Here is a 24,107-nt window from a genome sequence, read left to right as displayed (position 1 = left end):
GAGAGCTTGAAGGACCGGAGTAATGTGTGAGTATTTTGAGGAGTTGGAGATGAGACGAGCTGCTGCGTTCTGAACCAACTGAAGTTTATGGAGGAGTGAGAGATTCAGTCCAGCGTAAAGGGCGTTACAATAGTCAAGTCTTGAGCTGATGAGAGCATGAGCGGCCTTCTCTAAATCTGCCCGAGACAAGAATGGCTTAACTCTGCTCAGAAGCCTTAGTTGGAAAAAGCCCGCCCTCACAACAGAACTGATTTGCTTTTCAAAGTTAAGTTCATTGTCAAAAATCACACCCAGATTCCTCACAGCAGAAGCAAATTGTGGGGTGGATGAACCAAAATCTGGGGAACTGTGGGTTGGGTCAGAACTGAAGTGGATATATTCAGTCTTTTCCCCATTCAAATGAAGGAAATTCTGTGACAACCACTGTTTGATGGTGTGGAGACAGTTATTGAGGGGATCTAACGCAGAGCGATCATTATAGATAACTGGAAGATAAATCTGGAGATCGTCTGCATAAAAGTGAAATTGGATGTTGTGACTGGAGATAAGTCGACCAAGCGGTAACATATATAATGAAAACAGAACGGGACCAAGGATAGAGCCTTGAGGCACTCCAGACGAGAGAGGAGCAGCAGAAGACGCAAACTCATTTATATGTACCGTGAAGGATCTGTTTGAGAGATAGGAGGAAAACCACTTGAGAACCGCACCCTGCAGGCCTACAGTGTGTTGAAGTCTGGAAATGAGGATGGAATGATCCACGGTATCAAAGGCAGCGGTAAGATCTAATAACACCAAGACAACAGAACTTCTGTTGTCTAGAGCTGTCAATATATCATTATGGACCCTCAACAACGCAGACTCGGTGCTATGTCTCGACCTGAAGCCTGATTGAAATTTGTCCGCAATGCCATTAGAATTAAGGTGAGAGAGAAGCTGCGAAAAAACAAGCTTCTCCATCAGTTTGGACAAAAAAGGCAGGTGAGAGATAGGACGGAAGTTAGATAAGAGGGAGGGATCAAGACCGGGTTTTTTAAGCAATGGTTTTACGATGGCGTGCTTGAGAGCAGCTGGCACAATGCCCAAACTAAAACAGCTGTTTATGAAGGAAACAAGGCATGGGCCTAAGATGTCAACAGCTTCCTTCATAATATGAGTAGGGACAGTGTCTAGTGCACAAGTTGTCGACTTCAACCCCTGGACAGCTATTTTGAGGTCCACAAGAGTAACAGGGTCAAAACTCTCAAACACACATTGTGCAGCAGAAATGGATGTGAAGGCTGTAGGAACAGGTGTAATCGCTTGCCTAATAGACATAACTTTGTCCAAAAAATATTGCTTAAAAGCATTGCAGGTTTGTTCAGAAACGTCATTCAGAGCAACAGACACAGGGTTAATTACAGAATTAATGGTTTTGAACAGTACTCCAGGGAGGTGGCTATTGCTCCTGATGAGATTGGAGAGGTACTGCCTTTTAGAATCCCCTACTGCCCTCTGAAAGGCGGTGAGGCTGTCCCTAAAAATGTCCAGTGACACCTGTAACCTGTCTTTCTTCCATTTGCGCTCCGCTTGTCTGCACCGACGCCTCAGGGCTCGAGTTGTGTCATTGAGCCAGGGGACAGAGGTAGATCTAGTAGTCACAGTCTTAAAAGGTGCTACAGAGTCCAGGATCTGGGAGCAGGTGGAGTGGAAGGCGGAAAGGAAGCGGTCTGGACATAAAGGAGATGTCAGTTCAGGAGCAGAGCAAAGGCCAGATGCAGAAAAGGCAGCCGAAAAGTCCTTTACAGCAGATGAGGTAAAGATGCGGCGGCGTTGGGGGGCAGTTGGCGTGGGCGCAGGTGGAACAGCGCAGATGCCAAACTGTATAAGAGAGTGATCGGTGATGGGAAGAGCTGACAACTCACAGATTGATACTGTGATCCCCCGAGAGATAATTAAGTCCAATGTATGACCTAACCTGTGAGTGGGACCAGATATAGACTGTGTGAGATCCAGAGAGTTTAGGAGAGATTTAAAGTTATTGGCCAACTCATCTGAGGGGCAGCAGACATGGATGTTAAAGTCCCCACAGATTAGGATGTTATCAAACTTTGGCATAAACTCTGCTAGAAACTCGGAAAACTCACTCAGGAAATCCTTTTTCAGTTTAGGTGGCCGATAAATGACAGCACACAGAATGGGACAGGGCAGAGTCAATACAAACATTTGGAGCTCAAAGCTGGAGTACCCCCTGGTGGACAGTTGGCGGCAGTTCAAGGACTGCTTGTATACGGTGGCTATCCCTCCAGCCCTTCCCGTTTGTCTCGGGGAGTTTAGGAACAGGTAGCCGGAGGGGAGGAGCTCCGAGAACAGACTGACATCACCTGGTGGCAGCCACGTTTCCACGAGGAAGAAGAAATCCAGATTGCGGGAGGAGATGATATCATTGAAGACAAACGTTTTCTTGTTGATCGATCTGGCGTTGCAAAACCCCATGCGGAGCGAGGACGAGGCGGCAGGCAGCGCTGTCATACGAGTAATCGGGCGGAGGTTTTCCATGACACGGCCGCGCGAGGATTTCTCCCACCAACACCAATTTGGGGTAGAGATGGCGGAGTCCGGGCCAACAGGAAGAAGCCAGCGGTAACATTCCCGAGCTCTACTGGGGACGGCGCAGGCAGGTCCAATCAGCTCACTAGTCCAAGGCAGGTTCAGGTAGGATCGAAGCTTGACATGTAGCCCTCCTCTCCGACCCAGCGGCCCAGTCTGCTGCTGTGCTCCGGTGCTCAGGATGTTCTGTGTGAGAAGATCATGGCATGCATGAAAGGTTTTGCTGCCTCTATGGTTAGGTCTGGTCTTCAGTGCCGCCACTGTGATGAACAGTCTGGGTGGAAGTGACTCCACAGCTGTCATTGAGGCCCATCTGACACAGAAGCTCCAGTTATATTCCTCCAGATCTTTACTGCGGCCAGTTCAAAACGCTGCAGTAAGTGATTGTTTATATAACTCCTCATATGACAGTGTGTACTGTATTCATGTTCAGATACTTTCTGGCCTCATAGATGAGGCCCATGATACACCCAGAGCAACATCTTCACTGTCTGCACTGATCCTGGCAGCTCTGCATTTGAAACACAGTATTTGACACATAAATAATATTTCCTGTCTTCCCTCCAGCTGTGTCAGTGTCTTTTCCCTGGTGGAGTCTGTGTGGAGCTGCAGTGCTAGAAGCCAGTCTGTTCTGACTTTCTGGAAGATCCTGCTCAGCTGTTGCTCACTAAGCATCTGGCGGAGTAATGGCGGACAAAACGAAACCTAACTCAATCAGGCCAGCCGGAGCGCGCATCACATCATTCCTCTCAAATTCTCCCCCAAAAAATTCTGGAGCTGGACCGGCACTGTGACTTTCAAGTGACAGTTTAGCGCTGTCAGAGGTACTTGTAATGAATATGTCAGGGCACATTGTACACATCATTAAAAATGTGTAACATATTTATGGTGGAAAATAAGTATTTTTAAAGTTGAAAAACTACTTAATGCACCTTTAAGCTTCAGAACTTACTGTGGTTTTAACCACGGGCCACGGCAAAACTACAGCAAAATAACATCCATCCATCCATCCACCTTCCACCGCTTATCTGGACCAGGTCGCAAAGCAACAGTCTTAAGAAAAAACAGCTGAGAGGCGGCTCTCTCTCCACTTTTCCAACACTCACACATGCTGGCTTCCTGGTCCCGCCCAGTGTTGCCAGGTGGGAAATGTAGGATTATCGTACCAGAGACATAAAATTATCGTATTTTGAGGAAAATTATCGTACACCCGTCATAATCAAACTAAACAAGTCTATTGATGTGCTATAGTCACTCTAGTGTTGAATAGTGTCTAACAGGCACTCACGGCTTTGCGTCAATATGGAATGGATCAAAGAATGTCTCTGAATGGATTCATCAGCAGCTCCACAGTTGCGATAGGCCAATGTGTCCCCCATAAACAATGAAGGGTGGAACTAATGAGCCAAACCATGAAGCCTGGAGGCTACCCAATGTCAGGAAACAGACATAGCACCAGGTTTAAAAGGTAAATACCATATTGGCCTGAATATAAGACGATTCCGATTATAACACGACCCCACTTTTGAGGATGCAATTTCTGGAAAAAAACATTGTCTTATATTCGGGTCAATGCGGTAGTATTCATGTTAACTGACAGGGAAATAAAGATCTGGCTTCACGTATTCAAATTTTATTTTCAGTGAAACAACATTGTCTCTGTCCTCAAAATGAAAACAGTTCATAAAATAAACAAAAACTACACTTATGCAAACTTAAAAGTGCCTGTGTCATGCAAAAACTTGATTTTTCCAGAAGGTGATTTCCGGTGCGAGGAATCAGTTTTTGTCAAGCAAAATACGCTGATTTTGACATTGTAATGTCTGTACTCATTTTTCAAGGGATATAAAGTACTGGGTGTGTTCAAATGTTGTAAATCTGACTCTGCTGTGTTATATTAAATAATTTTGGTGCAAAATATCCCTCTGTATACAATACCAGAGGCATGAATCCATTTTAGGCAAGCAAAATAAGCTGATTTTCAAATACGAGGGGGTACCCAAAAATTCCCGGAATTTGATTATAACTTTTTATTTTTGACATTTCAAAATAAAACACCAACGTCGCCTTCAAAATAATCTCCATCCGCATTATTGCAGCGCTCCAGCCGTGTCTCCCACTTCACCATTGTGCCATTCAGGGCCGGCTGCTATTTTTCTGTCCCCTCCTCCACATCTGCAAACCGCTGTCCCTTCAGCTGCTTCTTCAACCTGGGGAACAAGAAAAAGTCCCTGGAGGCTTCATCTGGAGAATCAGGCGATGGGAGAGGAGATTCATCTCATTCTCCTCCAGAAACTGCGTGAGGCGCAGCGCCGTGTCCGCTGGCGCTCTGTGGTGGTGGATCAACCGGCTCCACTCCGCCACGACGCTCTGCTTCCTCCTCACATCCTCACGGAGCGTCTGAGGACTTCCTGTAGTAGTCCTGGTTTACAGTCTGACCTGGAGGGACGGACTCGCTGTGGACGAGACCCTGGACAGCCAAGAAGCAGCTCAGCATTGTTTTCACGCTGAGCGGACCTGACGCCGACATCTGGCCCTTCTCAGACCCCCGGACCACTCCTGGACCTGAGTCTTCCCCAGAGCAGCATCCTGTAGGCTTGCTGCAACAAGCTGAGTGTTTCTGCTGCTGTTTTTCCAGCAAAAAGCAGAATTTAATGTTTACGCTGCTCTGGCTTCACAGTCAATGTCGCCATTTTGGAAAAAATCGCAGACCGCCGCTGCACTCTGTTACTATAAATAGCTCCTGACAGGCGTCAGTGTCACTCTGGGAGCTCAGATTTTTCACAGATGTGCACGAGGCTTACCTGCAGCACATCTGACGGCCAGAAGTCGAAACTCATTATTATTAGTATTTTATGACCAAATTCCGGAAACTTCTGGGTACCCCCTCGTAATGTCTCTTTACTCAATTTTCAAACCCTACAAAGCACTGCTTGGGATCAAATCAATTTGTTAAGCGATCTAGAAATTTTGGTGCAGAAAAAAATAACAGAACAAGGCAACTGGACGTACAGGAGGCTATGAAATGCAAACACATGTAAACATTGTTCGATGTTCATAAACAAACTTGTTTGAGCTTGATGAAGACTGGTGCAGAGCCACCGAAGCTGCGCTTTCCAGCTGTCTGCGGACCGGCTCCGTTTCTTCTTCTATCTTTTCTTTGTTTATTTATTTATTTTTTTCCATTTCCTCACCCATGGGGCAGCGCGGCGGACTATTCAGCCAATCATTACTGTTGTTCTGAGGCCAGCTCACATTTAGAAAAGCACGATTGGCTTGAAACTTGTCACATGGAAAGAGATGCCTTCAGGGTTCACAAAAAAAAAAAATCCGACAGACAGCTGCGACAGGCTGATGACAACCAATTACAGCCACACTTTCATGGAATGGTCAAATTATCGTATATTTGGCCTTTTTTGGGATTATTAATCGTACATCGTGCGGAGGGCAAAATTATCGTACAGATACGATAATTATCGTACACCTGGCAACACTGGTCCCGCCCCCTGCTCCCTCCCAGCCACTCTCGTCACAGCGGTGCATTCAGGTTACTTGAAAACATAGGAACTCACAGAACTCTATACTGGTTAAAAAATAAGAACTACATCAAAGATGCTACAAAAGTAAGTCTGTAATTAAATAATAAGGTGAATTATAGGTGCATTAAGGAGTTTGCACATTTTATGCAAAACAACACCCCCTGCAGGCCTTGGGCGTAGCTGCAGCTTAGTGAAACACTCGTGCCTGTGGCTTGCGTCCATGTACGTGCACGGAAGAAGGGAACTCCTTCCTCGCTCTTTCAGTAGCGCTCGAGTAAGATTTAAGTTTCTTCTGCCTGGTGGGTCTGTGCTGGAGCTGCAGAGCTAGAAGCCAGCCTGTTCTTACTTTCTGGAAGATCCATCCTCAGTACTGCTGAGTTGTTGCTCGCTAAGCATCTGGCAGAGTAATGGTGGACAAAACGAATCCTGAGGAAATCAGGCCAGCGGGAGGCGCATTATGTCACATCATCTCAATTTCTCCCCCCCAAAAAAAATTCTGGTTCTTTACCGCCACTGCAACTTTCAAGTGACAATTTAGCGCTGTTAGAGGTACTAGCAATGAATATGTCAGGGCACATTGTACACATCACTGAATATTTGTAACATATTTATGGTGGAAAATAAGTATTTTTAAAGTTGAAAAACTCCTTAATGCACCTTTAAGCGACGCCATTGTTGGATCCTCCTTCTTCGTTGTTTTTTGGCAGCTTGTGTTCCAGTGGTCGCACTACAGCCATCCCTCTTTATGTTACCGTCGACCGGGACTCACCACACTGCAGGCTCCTGACTACCGCGGCTGCACGGTTCATACATGAAGCGCAGCGCAGAGGATGTGGAACTATGCTGATTGATTAAAATAGCAACGTATTTACTGCGGACGGCAGAGCGGAACGACACACTTTATGTGGAATGTGGCAGTCAGCCTGGACCTGTACCTCCAGTCAGCTCCTGTTACCTGCTGCTGGAGCCCGGCTGCTTTCCTCACTTCACCGGGGAACTCAGTTAAACTCCAGACTCCGTCTGCTCCTGCGGCTGGAGACCAGCTTCATCTCACAAAGACTCATGATACTAATAAAACTCCTGTTCTGCTCTTCAGACTCAGATCCACGCTCTGTAACAAGACCTGCATCCTCGCTGGGATGTAAAATCACTGCTATCATTCACTGAAATCACAGATCACACAGCGTGAATGTAGAAGAAGTCGGTAAACGGCATCGGCGTGTTGTTTGTTAGTACTTGCAGATACCGATACCAGCGTTTTAGGGCGGTATTGGGGCCACTGCCGATATCAGTATCGGTGCAACCCGAATAAAAAGTTAATAGAAAATAAGTGAGATAAAATTATAAGGTAAAAAAGTGAAATAAGTTAGAAGTGAATAATAAAAATAAAATGAATCAATAAAATAGATAAAAAGAAATAAGAATGATGGAATTAAGAACTATAAAAGGTCCGTTTAAAGCCGGATTAAAAAGGTGTGTTTTTAGCCTCCCTTAAAAAATACCGACAGTCTCCGTCCTGAGGTTCTCCAGCAGGCTGTTCCACAGGCGGGGCGGTCGTGGCTGAAGGCCGCCTCACCGTGGGTCTTGGTTCTAGCTTTAGGAACACACAGTAAGCCACTGCCAGAGGACCTCAGGGCCCCAAGGGTCGGTACGGTAAGAACAGGTCAGCTAGAACAGGGTTTCTTAACCCTGGTCCTCGAGGCCCAGTGTCCTGCATGTTTTACCTCTCTCCCAGTTGGAATTGATTACTGGGCTGCTTGTAAAGAAGAACAAGCTCCTTTTAAAGGCGGCTCAACAAGACCAGGACAGGCAGGTGTTTGAGGAGGCCTGTGGAGGAGAGGGTCCCCTGGACCCCCCCAGTTCCCCTCACCCTGGCTGCTGCCTGGGCCGCTCCCGCTTGCAGCAGCACTGAGGAGGTGACCCAGAGAGCCAGTCTGCTGAGGACCTGGTCCAACAGCCAGGCTTCTCCATGGAGATCAAGCAGCTGATGGGTTCCTCAGCAGACCAGGACCCAGGCCGGACCCCCACCAGGTACAGCCCAGTCGCTGCTGTTGTGTTTGATGAGTGCTCTGCTCTGTGGGGCTCCTGACCTTTGACCTGGGTTGTTGTGTGTTTAGTGAACCGGGATCTACTTGGGCATGGGCCAGACCCGAGAGCCCGTCCATGAGAAGAGCCCCCCAGGAGCCAGGCAGAGGGAGGGCTGGCCTTTGGAGATGGAGGGCGAGGAGGACGCCACAGCAGGACTGGTCCGTGGAAACCAGCGTGGACACCTGGACGATGTCCTCGGCTCACATTAACCTCTGCTTCTCTCTGAGACAAGTCCAACAGACCCGTCTGTCTCCGAGCCCGGCTGCTGGTCCGGGGACAGCTGTGCTTTCTGCGAACTCCCGCCCCCCAAACAGCACCCTCAGCTCAGGCCCTTCAGGTGAAGGGTGGAGGAAGAGGAGGAGGAAGGCTCTGTTTCCTGGGATCCTTCTCACAGTGGTCCTGTCTCCTGTGACATGGTGGAGCAGTGGAAGGTCCTGGCAGCTCTCCAGGAGTCTGTACTTTCCCTGTCCCAGAACACAACTCAGTGAAATGAGACAAAACAGCGGTGAAGGACTGGAACCATGACGGCCCGGTCCCGGCACAGAACTCCTCCTCTTTCCTGGTCCTCTTCAGCCAGTTCAGCTCAGTGTGAACAGCAGGCCGAGGAACTTTAGCTCATTTTGTTTTTATATGTATTTTTTATTGATCAGTTTCAAGTGTCTAAGTAGCAAATGTTTGCATTTCAGTTCAGTTTTTTTGTGCACTTTATTGAATAAATCTCTGAATATGCTATTTTGTTTGTTCTATTTGAAATTATTTGATGTGTGAATGACATTACTATCCTCACATTACTGTTTTCAGATTATTATCCTCAGATTACGGTGCATTCTCCATCTCAGATTCACTTGTTGAGTAGAGTTAATTTCCCAGTTGAGTATGGAGTTAAAGTTCTGCCAGAATTTCACAAACAACCAGAACATGTTTTCATCACAAGTGGAAACACATCATTCACAAACTAATGCATTTTGTGTTGCAAATAAGAAAAGATCAATACAGCATGTGTCACTTCTTCTTCAAAAAAAAAAATCTTCAACTGCAAACACTATTCCACAACTTTCAAACATGTGATTAATTGTGAACAACCACAGAAATTATGTGATTAATCATGATTTAAAAAAAAAAAATCTTTTTGACGGCATTAATTAACATCAGATAAAATGGAAAAACAAACACGGAAAAGAACATGCCAGAGGTCACAAGTAAAGACTATCAGCAGATATTGATTTGAAATACAGTTCCAGTTCTCTCAAAGCGACACAGAAAAGAGGTTTTTACCTCTCTGATGGTGGATTTGGTTTCTCTGTGTGTGAACCAAGGAATCATTCCCGCCCTCACACTGGCTGGAACCACGGAAGCAGGACGTCTCTCACACACACGTCTCCCTGGGACGAAATGTGGACGTGTGTTTTTTCAGCCAAACTGCCAGGTGGAATTTCCTTTTTAGCATGTAGTGGTGGATGAGATGAAACAAGAGAGTGGAAACATTTTGAGGACATACTGTGGAGTTTACACCACTATTATGTTGTCTCGGTCATTTTCCAACCTGACTCACACCAACTGTGTTCTAAAAGAAAAGTAAGCCCTAGAAAATGATCAGAGAGTGCTTTCTAAAGAGTAAAAACAATCAGCAGCGACAAAAGTCAGTGATACTATTTAATTATCAATGTTAAGACAATTTATTCTGAAAAAACTGGTGATTTCTTGACTGATCGGCATCAGGGAACAGTATGTGCTCATATATATCTACGTATCTCTTCATAAATGTGTTTCTGTTCATATTCGTCAGTGTATTTTTATGTGGCCAGTTGTCAACACAGTAGATCTGTGTCTGTTCATTTATATCTATGCTCTGCTTTTAAATATCGATGGCGCCGGAAACGTGACGCGTCGTTAGCCCCTCCCTTCCCGCCCGCTGATTGGCGCGCGGCTGTACTTCCTGTGCTCTGATTGGTTCTCAGTTACACAACACAGTTCCGCAGACCCAGTGTGTGTTTTGACGTTGTTTTGTTGAGAGCCGTCTACACACACTCACACACACAGCGAACCTCCGGAGACCGTCCGCAGCCTCGGTGCGTACCGATAACTCCTCCGTATCGTGTGTTTAAATATAAGCTTGTCCTCGTGCTTCCGGGTGTCAGCTGTGTTGATATTCAGAGAGCAGTGGAGCTGTAGGAGCTGATGCTAGCTGGCTAAGTTAGCTGCTGCCTCTCTGACTCTGACTCAAGTGTTATCTCTGTCTGTCAGTCCGTCAGATTGTGTGTGTGTGTGTGTGTGTGTGTGTGTGTGTGTGTGTGTGTGTGTGTGTGTGTGTGTGTGTGTGTGTCTTTGTCTAAATGATTATCTGTGTGTGTGTGTGTGTCCCTCTTTGTGTGTCTGAGCCTGTCTGTCTTTTTGTGTGTCTGTCAGTCAGTGTCTGTGTGACAGGAGTGTTGACATGGTCTCAGTGGTCTCTGGTTGTCTCTCCTGGTCTCTCCTGGTCTCTCCTGGTCTCTGACTGGTCCCTGTACTGACATGGATTCGGTGCTCAGGGATCTCTGGGTTCTCTGACAGAAACAGAGCTCATCTGTTAATCCAATCAGAGAGCAGTGTGTGTGTGTGTGTGTGTGTGTGTGTGGGGGGGGGGGGGGGGGGGGGGGGGGGGCGGTTCCGGTTCTGGTTCCGGTTCCGGTTCTGGATCAGTCTTACTGGCTGTCTTCAGGAAGCTTCAGACCAGGCCTGACCGGGTTCTGGAGGATCTCTGCAGGTTCCTGGTGTTTTCCTGCTGCAGAGCTGCAGGGTTCTGTTACACAAAACCCAGATGAGGGATCCAGCCGGGATGAACCAGTGTCAGAGGGGACCAGAGAGGTCCGGCCCCCCCGTGCCCCTCGTGCCCCTCCAGGAGAACTCCTGCTCCGCTGGAGAGAAGGACGCCACGCTGGTGAATCTGGGATTCTGTCCTCGATCGCTGGGTCTCTTTCAGGAACTCTGCTGGTCTAGGATCAGTTTCACCTGATGGTGGATCTGTGGGCTCTCATCCTGGACTGGTCTTTAGTGGAACCAATTGATCCTGAACCCTCTGGTTCTGGATCAATTGAGCCTGGATCAGTGAATCCTCATTTTGTGCAACAGGCCCCTGATTGGACATGACCTCAGGTCCAGGTGTGTTGAAATGGTGAGACCTCAATGAATGAATGAATCAGCCAAACGTTATTTATAAACTGCTTTTCATGTAAAAAAACAAAAAAATAAACAACTCAAAGTCCATTACATTAATACAAACAAAAATCAGCATATAATGAAATCACACATAACCACACTGTCACCATAAACACACACACACACACACACACACACACACACACACCAAGGAGCCCCCCCAGCCAGCCAGGATGGAAGGACCCGTGGACTGGATCTCTAAAACCTGCAAGATCAGAAGCAGGACCAGGAGCAGGTCCTAGAACCAGGAGCAGGACCAGGAGCAGGTCCTAGAACCAGGACCAGGAGCAGGACCAGGAGCAGGTCCTAGAACCAGGAGCAGGACCAGGAGCAGGTCCTAGAACCAGGAGCAGGATGAGAGACCGCTGCTCCAGATGAAGCTCTGCGGAGGTCGTAATGCTGGAGCTGCTGCTCTGACTGTCGTCAACATGAACTCATTGGTCTGATCGTTAGAGGCGGATCACTGACAGTCAGGAGACGCCACCTTCAGCCTCCGCCTCCTCCAGCTGGAGCCTTTATCTCAACGCTCCGTCAGATTGTAGCCTCCTAAAGTTGGAGGCTCATTGCTCCCTGCAGGAATCTGGAGCTTAGCTTGTAGCATTCAGCATTAGCCCTGCTCTGAGTGTTCAGACTCAGCATGTTCCAGAAACTTCCTGAGGCCTGTACAGCTTCAGTCAGTGTCATTTTCCACCAAATCCGATGTTACATCTCAGTTTAACTTTACTACAGTAAAATGTAATTTCATCTGGTGATTTCAGCTTGTTTCAGAGCAGCAGATTCACTCATTTCAGTCATTTCATGAAGCTCTTTAACTCTCAGGAAGCTCAGCATTCCTCTCCTGCAGCAGCAGTCAGAGGAAAACCGGGGTGTGTTCTGCATTTCACTCAACATGCTGTCATTTGTGTGATTCCAGTGTGTGTGTGTGTGTGTGTATGTGTGTGCAGGATACTGAAGAAGGATCGGGCTGAAACATGGCGTCGGACTCTCCCCGCAGGCCGAGCCGCTGTGCCGGAGGCGTTCTGGTCCGAGCTCAAGCTGCTACGTAAGAACACATCTCTAACGTCCTGACTGCATAGACCAGGTCCCGGATGGATCTGGTCCTGGTCCAGAGGAGTGGATCCTGGACTCGGATGCAATTCATATCATTTCATCAGTAGATGGTGTTTGTCCCATTAGCTCGTTGGTTCAGACCTGCAGGTCCTGCAGGTCTTCTGCTGGTAATATAATATATTATCATATATTATATATAATATTAATATTCATATATTAAATATATGAATATTTGTTAATATATTGGTGAAAATGGTTTGTTCCAGGTGCTTAAACCTTTTTCAGCAGCGATACCTGGATTTTCACAGGACTGAAGAGTTGTGTTTGACAGATATGAAACATCTGTTCAGAGTCAGGTCGATGGAAATGTGTCAGGTCTTCTCTGGAAGTCGTGAAAACAGGAATAAGTGGCTCAGTGTGGAAACGGCCTGGATTGAGAGCGAGGCCTTGTGGCCAGAATGCAGAAACGCTGCGGTGCAGACGAGCCTCCTGCCTCTGTCGGGCGTTCGGGATGGCGGAGGAGGGTGTTACGTGTGTGTTGTGTCCTCACAGGGAGCAGTCGTACATGGAGAGCGTGGTGACCTTCCTGCAGGACGTCGTCCCTCAGGTAGCTGTGTGTGAACGGCAGCTGGACCTCGTGTTAATGTCTGACTGTCGGTGAAGTCTGAAGATGAGCTTTGTTCTCGGTGTTCAGGCGTATACTGGAGCTCCGCCCACGGACGAGAAGGAGAAGATCATCTGGGTTCGCTTTGACAAAGCAGACATCAACGGTGAGTCTGGTGAAAGTGAAGAAGGCAGAGTGGTCCACCGTCCTCTGAGAGACTGTCAGCTGCTTCCAGCGTCGTCCTCGTTCAGTCAGTCATCAGTTTTTCTGAGAATCAGATGAAAATCATGAACTGTGGCGTTTCCACGACAGGATGTCTCTCTGAATGAGCTCCTTTAAAGCTGAAACATAATGTTTCAGCTCTGTCTCTGCTCTGAAGCTGCTCTGTTTTGTGGTTGTTTTTCAATAAGTTTTGTCCCAAACCACTTCTGACGTGACGTGTTCCAAACATGGAACCACAAGTCAGCGAAGGAACTTGTTAAATTACTCGAGTACTTCAGAACTAAATGATGTTACACAATGTTACATTCTGTGTAATTCTAATTACCCATCGCCGTAACACGTAGTGTAACGGCGATGGGTATTGTTCTTGCTCAGTTTCTTCTGTGTTATTATTTTTCTTTGTCCCGCGAGAATGCATTTTGACCCCCTGTGGCGTTTTTTGGTATCTACGCGACCGGCCCGGCGAAAAATTTGATAAAATGTATACCTCCACAGTGACAGATCAACACTGGCTCAACAGCGCCACCTACAGTCACACCCCTATGGCCCACAGAGTGGCCATAGTTTCACGTAGGAACACGAAATTCACAGCAGTGACAGAGCATGAGGGGACAAACAGAAAACTCTCCTGGCTCAAATCTGTGGGACCAACAGGAAGGCGGCCATCTTGGATACAAAATTCGCCGCCATTTCGCTTTTCATTTTTCAGATGAACTGAACTCTTAGTTCCTTTCTTCCAAATGAGCCCAAACTCAGCACGCTGCATCTGGACACATTGACCTTCAATAATCAGCCAGCTTTTTTTGATACGTCTCTCGGTCTCCTCACAGCACGCCGTCGAAAAACGCCTTCACTTCCTGTTATTTGGACAGCCCCTCACGAGCTCAGGCATTGTCCCAGAACACTCAGATTACAGTCAGTTCTGTCCATAACGGTCCTCATGTAATGCATCATAAAGTTTAATACAACTCAACTCTGTAGCGCCCCCTACCATAGACCTAAACCATTAACATTCTTCCACAGTAACCAAACTGTGCAGTAAAATTCTATGCCTGAAGACAAATCATTATATTACCATTTTGATGCATTTATAACCGTTGGCCAGCGGGGGCGCCAAGACCCCCCGAAAAATACATAAACATTTCTTACAAGGACATACTGTGTCCGACTGTCTTGAAATTTTGATCAATTATACACAACATGATGCTGATTATATTGATGTATGAATGACTGTGATAGATGCTACAGCGCCACCTATGGGAGTGTGCAAAGTTTACAATGCATCCATCCATCCATCCATCCATCTTCAACCGCTTATCCGGGGCCGGGTCGCGGGGGCAGCAGTCTCAGCAGAGATGCCCAGACTTCCCTGTCCCCAGACACTTCCTCCAGCTCTTCCGGGAGGATCCCAAGGCGTTCCCAGGCCAGCTGAGAGACACTGACTATGTTTACATGCACTCAATATTTGGGTTAAGGTCAATATTCCGGTTTCTGAATCATTTGGAATAACCCGTTTACATGCTTAAACAGACAGAGTTACTCCTGTTTACATGATCAGGGATATCCCCATTCAAACCGCGGAGCACAGACAACGCCATGACTGCATTTGCACTTCATGCCACTAGGTGCGCTGTTTGCATGTTCAACCTTATTTTACACAGATACCACAAAGGAAGAAGGCTGCAGGCTCTCTCTACATGTTGTTAGAAAAGGAGTAAGCCAGCGAGACGTGGTAATATGTTTAATGATGCCATGCACCGTTTTTTTCAGTAAAAGAGAAGAACTGAACGATCGTTTTGGCACATTTTATTTACTTAGTAGCAGTTAAACTGTGTCACAAGTAGCTCCTGGACTCAAATGACCGAGATTCCTTGTGGGTAGAACATGCGCAGAGCAGTATTTCATGTCCCTTTCGACCGTGATATTCCGATGCGCGTTTATATGACCAGAAATTCAGGTTAGAAAAGGAGTAACCCAGGGGTAATATTCAGGTTTTTAAAAACCGGAATATGAGCATATTCAGGTTTTTGCACGTGTTTACATGGCTGTGCGCAACCGGGTTATTGCTAATATTCTGGTTAAGAAAGGGTTATTGACTGCATGTAAACGCACCCACTGTCTCTCCAGGGTGTCCTGGGTCTTCCCCGGGGTCTCCTCCCGGTGGGACATGCCCGGAAAACCTCCCCAGGGAGGCGTCCAGGAAGCATCCTGAACAGATGCCCGAGCCTCCTCAGCTGGCCCCTCTCGATGTTCTTTGTGGCCTCCTTCTCAGAAAAGTCAATCAGCTCTCTCTTGTAGCTTCCATGGTTTTGACTCTAGATCAGGGGTGGGGAACCCTGGTCCTGGAGGGCCGCAAACCTGCATGTTTTCATGTCTCCCTGCTTCAACAAAGCTGATTGCAATGAGGCTCGTTATCTGGCTTTCTGCTGGACTTGGCCATGAATCTTGATTGGATTCAGGTGTGTTGAAGCAGGGAGACATGGAAAACATGCAGGTTTGCGGCCCTCCAGGACCAGGATTCCCCACCCCTGCTCTAGAGGTTTCTCTAAAACCCATTCATTGTCTATTTGGAAATGTCATTTAGCTTCCAATTATTCAAATGAACTGAACTCCTCGGTGTTTGGACCAAATGAGCCCAAACTCATCATGCTGCATCTACACACACTGACCTTCAATAATCAGCCAGGTTTTTTTGATCTGTCGCTTAGTCGCCCCATAACAAGCCCTCAAATATGCCTTCTTTTCCTGCCACACCAGTCCACTCTGGGCTGCCTGAACTGCCCCCACATCCTCAATCTCCTGACTTTGACATAATAATAGCATTATTGGTTTTATATAGCACTTTTCAGGACACTCAGACGCTTCACATCGCATTATTCATTCACACCATACTGGGTGTTGGTAAGCTGCTGCTGTAACCACAGCTGCCCTGGGGCAGACTGACGGAAGCCAATCTGCGCCGTCGGCCCCTCCCACCACCACCAACCATTCACTCTCACAACTTTCGCACTAGGCAAGCATCTTGCCCAAGGACACAACGACAGTTTTATGCCGGCAGGAGCGGGGATCGAACCGCCAACCTTCTGATTATGAGGCAACCTGCTCTACCAACTGAGCTTCACGTGCACACTTCGAACTCTGTACGAAATTCTGGCAGAGGACAATAAAGTCGGTGGTAATGTTTTGGGGGCCGCAGTGTGTGGTGTTAAAGGGGCTGCATCCTGCTTTTTTAGCTCGTCCAAACCCTAGAAATGGCATTAACATGGTAATAGTTTATTTTTGGAGCTAAGGAAAAGTAATTTTGTGTGAAATGAAAGATTTTCTGGGGCTAATTCTGAAACCCGGAAGAGAAAACGCTCCGTTTCACTGAAATCCCGCCTCTCCCCTGTGGACTTTGACTGACAGCTACTTCAGCCAATCAGCGCTTCAAAACAAATACTGGCTAGCTAGCTTTAGCTCTTTAGTTCTAGCTTCTCTACACACGAAGACACGCGAAAACGTCTTTTCCTGTTAGAAACTCACCAAGCGCAGACCCTTCAGACCCTTCAGACCCTCCAGACCCTTCAGACCCTTCAGACCCTCCAGACCCTTCAGACCCTTCAGACCCTTCAGACCCTTCAGACCCTCCAGACCCTCCAGACCCTCCAGACCCCCCAGACCCCCCAGACCCTCCAGACCCTCCAGACCCTCCAGACCCTCCAGACCCTCCAGACCCTCCAGACCCTCCAGACCCTTCAGACCCTCCAGACCCTTCAGACTCTTGCTCTTGCTTGACTGTTGCTTTCAGACGATGGTTAAAGTTTATCTCCGTAATCAGAGTTAGAAAAAAGCAGCAACGCTGATTGTCGAGAGCCTGCGGAGGGGGGGGGGGGGGGGGGGGGGGGGGGCTCAGGAGAGCCATCTTCACCGTGTGACGTGAACGTGGGAAAACAGAGTGTTTTCACGGTGGGAGGGGCTGCCTCTCTGAGCAGCACAACAAGGAGGAAAGCTCAAACACACAGGCACGAAGGAAAAAAAAACGCTTTGGGGGCGTTTTTGATGAGTACATAACTATATAACAAGGTTAAAACATACAGAAAGTGAATTTTGCATGATACAGCCCCTTTAATGTCAATTTAGCGAGCGCGAGACGTTGACAGCAATAGCAGGGAGTGAAGCACTAACAGCGATGGCTTTAATTATTATTATTATTCTAATTCTAATTCTGCTCTAAAATGACCACGAAAACACCTGAAACTTTATTCAGAATTAGTTTTAAATCCGAACAGACCGGTGGGTTTATTCTACTCTGGAAGCAGAATTATCTGCCGATGAGGCGACTTCATTCTGCTCCGCCGTGCAATATTCCAAGATGGCGGCCCTCGGTCCGCGGTTCCACTCGGACGGAGGCGATTCATTTAACTGCAGTTTTAGAAGAATAGGATATAATGAAATGAGCGGATGGACGGGAGCTTGACAACAAGGACAATTTCAAAGCTGTAGTGTCAAATTTAATCCAGAAAAAAAAAAGAAAAACGCTGTTTACTTCGGGAGACGTCAGAACGTCACGGAATCGTCCAATCGGAGTGCTGCACAGACCCTGGCGTGAGAGAGAGGAGTTAATCCATCGTTTCTCTCACGTAAACGCCAAGATCAGGAATATAATTCTGAACGACTTAATTCAGAATAAACCAATTCCGAATTAAAAACATCATGGAACCACACTCTACACACTGCAGGACCACCAGGAGGAGAACAGTTACGGTAGAACTGCTGTCTGACAGCTGGTGTCAGAGATACTTCATGGTAATGATAAATGAATCGTTCATGTTGGGAGAGTGTGTTCCTCCTCTTTCCTCCACCTGGAGATCTGAGTGTGTGTGAGTGCCGGAGCTGTTTCGATCAGACTGATGAGGTGGTGCTTTGTTTGGAATGAATGTGAACGGGTTTGAATGTGGCGACTGACCTTCTTTCTGCTTCAGCCTCTTTTGTAAATGACCTTGAGGACGTCACAGACGACCTCTGGAGCTCTCCAATGTCTGCTTGGATTCAACCTTTCCTCTCTTCGGATGTTTGCACAGATACTTCTCGCAACCCGGAGTTTATGGAGATGCACAGCGGCACGACGGAGCCTCCCCTCTGCCTGATGATCGGGTACACTGACGGGATGCAGATCTGGAGCGTGTCGGTATGTCGCTGAAGCCCCGAACAGTTATTTAGTGATCAGTCATCAGGAGGTCGCAGCTGGACTCAGATTAGTGCCGCCATGGCAGATAACTTCCAAATATATAGCTCTGCAGTAACAGGAGGTTGTATTGACCGGGGTCGAAAGGCCGTCTGCTGTCTGGACGTGTTGAGGGTGGAGACGTGACGGAGGAGGTGATCCTCAGGACGGAGCCTGTCAGCAGTCTCTCTGAGCTGCACTGGGGCTGTCTGTCCACTAGAGGGAGCTGTTGACCAAGCTATGTCAGCAGGCGGAGGCGGAGCAGCCTGCTGTGGGTGGATGAACTAACAACTCAAGTTCGATAATTCATCAATAAGTAACCAGGAGGTGAACGTTTTAATCCTCTCATCTACTGACAGACACTGATTCACCTCAGGATCAGACCTCAGCTTCCTCCACACAGGACTGACTCCCACTTTGTCTCCATGACGACGTGAAACCACTGAAAAACAACTGTTAGTTTCTCCATGGTGACTATTAAGTCCAAACAATCCGTCAGTCCCAGGAGGCTGCTCCTGACAGACGCAGACCGTGGTCTAACTGACGATCACAGAATGTTCTTTTTTGCAGTTCAACCTCACAGCAACACTTTCAGGGTTGAGCTCAGGCCTTTCAGTGTGGAGTTTGCATGTTCTCCCTGTGTGTGTGTGTGTGTGTGTGTGTGTGTGTGTGTGTTTGTGTGTGTGTTTGTGTGTGTGTGTGTGTGTGTGTGTGTGTGCACAGTACATGAACAGCAGCAGTGACTCTGGAAGAGTCAGTGTTTCGGTCCGGTGCTATGTCCATAGTGTCCACCAGAGGGAGACCTTCTCAAGCCGAGACTGAGAGAGGACATGGAGCACACAGTAGATTATTCTGACGGGGCAGAAACTTAAAAGACAATTAAAAAAAGGACAGATTACTTGTGTGTGTTAAAGAAGCTTTCAGGTGGAAATACATAGAAATTTCCCAAAAACATTTGAATTCTTTGCAGCTTGTTAATTTTTATTTTGTTGCATTCAAAAATGCTCCAGATGACTGAAGTGTGTGTGTTGTGGCGTCCTGCAGACTGAACCTGTGCAGGGCCGGCTTGGTCCCCGGGGCCATATGTTGGACACCATTATGGCTTCAGGTCATTTTAAATGCTGAGCAGACACTTTCCTGAGCGTGCACGTTGTCCGCTCTGGGCTACATGTGTCTTTCAGGAGAGTCCGTGTCCGAGTCTGAGCTGAGTGTCACGGTTTGGCCCACACTGCGGCCGGGTCAGGGTTCTGTCTGGAGAGTCCACGTCTTCAGAACCAGCCCTGGAAGACCATGAGAAGCTGTAGTGAGCGGAGGATTCATGTCGAGGCTGTCACTGAAACATGCAAACTCCACATATGAGATCTAAACACGCCACAGTCCTTCATCAGCCTCTTATAAACATCCCCAACACACACACACACACACACACACACACACACACACACTCTCACTTCAGCCAGGATCACACACTCTGGGCCCTGCAGTTTGCAGGATGTTTCTGCGGCTGTGTTTTCAGTCAGCGGCTCTGCCTGGTGGAGTGTTGGTGACGCTGTTCTGGGCTCACTGAGACTTTCTATCATGTGAAGAACCATGATGCTTCAGTGTCGGACTCGCACGGTGCATGTCTTCACACACACACACCACAACTAGAGTTTCACTGACAACAGTGAGTGGCTGCTCTCATCCAGAGGTTTGTTTTGGTGTGTGTGACGTCCCACAGCTCAGAGCTAATAAGACTGCTCAGAGCCCTCTAATCCCACAAACGCTCCACTCGCTCCTGAAAAACCAACAAAAGCAAACAGGTGGAGAGCTGCACGGCGCACACACACACACACACACACACACACACACACACACACACACACACACACTGATTTGTTTATACATGGCGGTTCTCCTCAAGCTTTGAGAAGCGTGTCATTTTTTGAAACATTTTTTAAACAAAACACATTTAATACACATTTGTGATATTTTCCATAGAGAGAGTAGAAATCCTCCCCTCAGCTCCCTGACCTCCCTGACCTCCCTGACCTCCCTGCTCCCGGAGTGTGTGTCCTGTTAGAGCCCAGAAGCCCGGCGTCCTGCAGAGCAGCGTTGAGTCCCGATGCTTTGTTTATCGGCGCCCGTGTGCTGCTCCGGCTGTGGTTAGCGTGGTTAGCGTGGTTAGCTCACGCTAACCTGTCGATCAAAGAACCAGTGCAGAGCTGCAGGTCTACACCTCCTCTGGAGGGGCGCTGCACAGGTTTCAGTTTGCTCTGCACTCTGACGTAACCCGGCAGCCCCCCGCTGGTTTCCAGTCCGCCGTAATGCACCGGAGGAGAACTGCAAGCTTGTAAAGCCGATCTGCTTTATGAGCCAGGAGGAAGATACACCCAGCTTGTTTTCAGATGCACAAGGTGCATCAGTGAGCGGCGCTCTCAGAGAAAACAGCTCCGATTTCCCAGAAGACCTGCAGTTCAGCTTTATTGACAACATCCACATGCTGCACTGGACGCAGCTGTTCAGGGTTAAGGCTTATTTATGCTCACAAAAACACCGCTTTTACAATTCCAAGTGACTATCCTGCTGGAATGAGTGTTTCTAAATCAATCCACCTGAATTAAAATGCCGAGACGGAGAGGAGAGCTGTTCCCGGGAGGAGGTGAAAGTCCACGGCGCTCCGACGGAGACGGCAGGCGGGCGCAGTAATGATGGTCTGGACCAGGAGCAGGGCTCTGCAGCCGTCATGACCAAAAGAGCCATTTCTGTCACTTTCAGCCGAGTCAGGTTGTTCTGGAGCCATAAAGAACATTTAACCTTTAAAATGAGGCGAATGCAGCTCAGGAAGATTCACATATAGTTTTGATGCACAAACAAAAACTATATCTTGTGATGCATTTATGAAGTTAGGGTTCAGAGTCGTAAACATTTTGTTAAATTTAACCTATTTCTGTGCTTGATTTTAACTGTTTTACTTCTATTTTCAAGTGTTTTTTATTGAGAATTTTGAAATTTTAGCAGTTTTAACCATTTTACCAGTTTTGCGTTCTTTTTTCCAACCGTATTTATGTTCTTCTTTTAGAAATTCTAGACATTTCACATTTTTTAAGCTCTTTATTACTGTCCCCATTTCCTCTAGTTTTAGCTGTTTTCCTAATTTTACTTGAGCCTTTATTTGAATCCCTTTTGAACCGAGAGTGAGGAGTCATCTTAACAGTTCTGTGGTGTGTCACTATAATGAAATAAGTTTAATATTCGTGGAGCCGCTACAGAGGGACAGACGAGCCACATGTGGCTCCAGAGCCGCAGGTTGAACCCCCCCTGGTCTGGTAGGCGGTGCTCTGAGGTCACCTTCACATTTCAACACAGGCAATCCAAACACTGCCCCCGGAGGCTGCCGCTGGCACTGCAGCCTGTGGAGCTCCCGGGAGGTGGAGTCCTGAGCACCGTGCAGCTCACCTGCTCCCTCATGGAGTCCTGGAGGGGAACCCCCTGCTGGGACTCTGGCTTCACTGCTGCTGAAGGCTCCGAGGCTCCTGAACCAGAACGTCTGATGAACGTCTCGGCTGTGTGGCCAGCAGGACAGCTCTCAGCCAAAACTCAGCTCAGTTTATAACTCTGAACAGTTCCCCGCAAAGATAACGTCTCTTTAGCACAGTTCATGCTTCTGCTGAAGAGGGAGGCTCTTTGCTCCCAGCAGGACTCTGGAGGTTAGCATGTAGCCTTTAGCATTATCGCTGCATTACTCTGGAGGCTAGCACGTAGCCTTTAGCATTATCGCTGCATTACTCTGGAGGTTAGCGTGTAGCCTTTAGCATTATCTCTGCATTACTCTGGAGGTTAGCGTGTAGCCTTTAGCATTATCTCTGCATTACTCTGGAGGCTAGCACGTAGCCTTTAGCATTATCTCTGCATTACTCTGGAGGCTAGCACGTAGCCTTTAGCATTATCTCTGCATTACTCTGGAGGTTGGCACGTAGCCTTTAGCATTATCTCTGCATTACTCTGGAGGTTAGCGTGTAGCCTTTAGCATTATCTCTGCATTACTCTGGAGGTTAGCGTGTAGCCTTTAGCATTATCTCTGCATTACTCTGGAGGCTAGCACGTAGCCTTTAGCATTATCTCTGCATTACTCTGGAGGCTAGCATGTCGCCTTTAGCATTATCTCTGCATTACTCTGGAGGTTAGCGTGTAGCCTTTAGCATTATCTCTCCATTACTCTGGAGGTTAGCGTGTAGCTTTTAGCATTATCTCTGCATTACTCTGGAGGTTAGCGTGTAGCCTTTAGCATTATCTCTCCATTACTCTGGAGGTTAGCGTGTAGCCTTTAGCATTACCTCTGCATTACTCTGGAGGTTAGCATATAGCCTTTAGCATTATCTCTGTATTACTCTGGAGGTTAGCACGTAGCCTTTAGCATTATCTCTGCATTACTCTGGAGGCTAGCACGTAGCCTTTAGCATTATCTCTGCATTACTCTGGAGGCTAGCACGTAGCCTTTAGCATTATCTCTGCATTACTCTGGAGGCTAGCATGTCGCCTTTAGCATTATCTCTGCATTACTCTGGAGGTTAGCGTGTAGCCTTTAGCATTATCTCTCCATTACTCTGGAGGTTAGCGTGTAGCTTTTAGCATTATCTCTGCATTACTCTGGAGGTTAGCGTGTAGCCTTTAGCATTATCTCTCCATTACTCTGGAGGTTAGCGTGTAGCCTTTAGCATTATCTCTGCATTACTCTGGAGGCTAGCGTGTAGCCTTTAGCATTATCTCTGCATTACTCTGGAGGTTAGCGTGTAGCCTTTAGCATTATCTCTGCATTACTCTGGAGGTTAGCATATAGCCTTTAGCATTATCTCTGCATTACTCTGGAGGTTAGCGTGTAGCCTTTAGCATTATCTCTGCATTACTCTGGAGGCTAGCGTGTAGCCTTTAGCATTATCTCTGCATTACTCTGGAGGTTAGCGTGTAGCCTTTAGCATTATCTCTGCATTACGCTGGAGGTTAGCGTGTAGCCTTTAGCATTATCTCTGCATTACTATGGAGGTTAGCACGTAGCCTTTAGCATTATCTCTGCATTACTCTGGAGGTTAGTGTGTAGCCTTTAGCATTATCTCTGCATTACTCTGGAGGTTAGCGTGTAGCCTTTAGCATTATCTCTGCATTACTCTGGAGGTTAGCGTGTAGCCTTTAGCATTATCTCTGCATTACGCTGGAGGTTAGCGTGTAGCCTTTAGCATTATCTCTGCATTACTCTGGAGGTTAGCGTGTAGCCTTTAGCATTGCCTCTGCATTACTCTGGAGGTTAGCACGTAGCCTTTAGCATTATCTCTGCATTACTCTGGAGGTTAGCGTGTAGCCTTTAGCATTATCTCTGCATTACTCTGGAGGTTAGCGTGTAGCCTTTAGCATTATCTCTGCATTACTCTGGAGGTTAGCGTGTAGCCTTTAGCATTGCCTCAGCACTGCGTTCAGACTCGGCATCCTCCAGAAACTTCCTGACGTCTTTAAAGCTGGAATAGTGGAGCAGATCTTTGCGTTTTCTGGATTGTTGCTCTCTGGACCTCTGCAGCTCCCTCTAGTGGAGGGAGGCAGCATGGCAGTTGTACATGAATCAAACGAACTGATTTTCCTGGTGCTT

The 24,107-nt window shown here is 47.4% G+C and overlaps 1 protein-coding gene across 1 annotated transcript in view; it reads left to right on the top strand.

The window, feature by feature from the left end:
• The first annotated feature begins 10,197 nt into the window (after nt 1–10,197).
• Nucleotides 10,198–24,107, top strand: part of LOC115400080 (breast carcinoma-amplified sequence 3-like) — a 57,522-nt gene continuing 43,612 nt past the window's right edge. The window contains exons 1-5 of the mRNA XM_030107731.1: nt 10,198–10,285; nt 12,356–12,453; nt 13,014–13,068; nt 13,156–13,231; nt 18,348–18,454. Coding sequence (XP_029963591.1) covers nt 12,383–12,453; nt 13,014–13,068; nt 13,156–13,231; nt 18,348–18,454 — 309 coding nt within the window. The 5' untranslated portion in view covers nt 10,198–10,285; nt 12,356–12,382. The remainder of the gene's footprint in view (nt 10,286–12,355; nt 12,454–13,013; nt 13,069–13,155; nt 13,232–18,347; nt 18,455–24,107) is intronic.

The sequence above is a fragment of the Salarias fasciatus genome, chromosome 14, assembly GCF_902148845.1.
Source record: "Salarias fasciatus chromosome 14, fSalaFa1.1, whole genome shotgun sequence".
Classification (NCBI taxonomy): domain Eukaryota; kingdom Metazoa; phylum Chordata; class Actinopteri; order Blenniiformes; family Blenniidae; genus Salarias; species Salarias fasciatus.
Note: the sequence above shows the minus strand (reverse complement) of the source record. Positions and strands in the feature narration are given on the sequence as shown.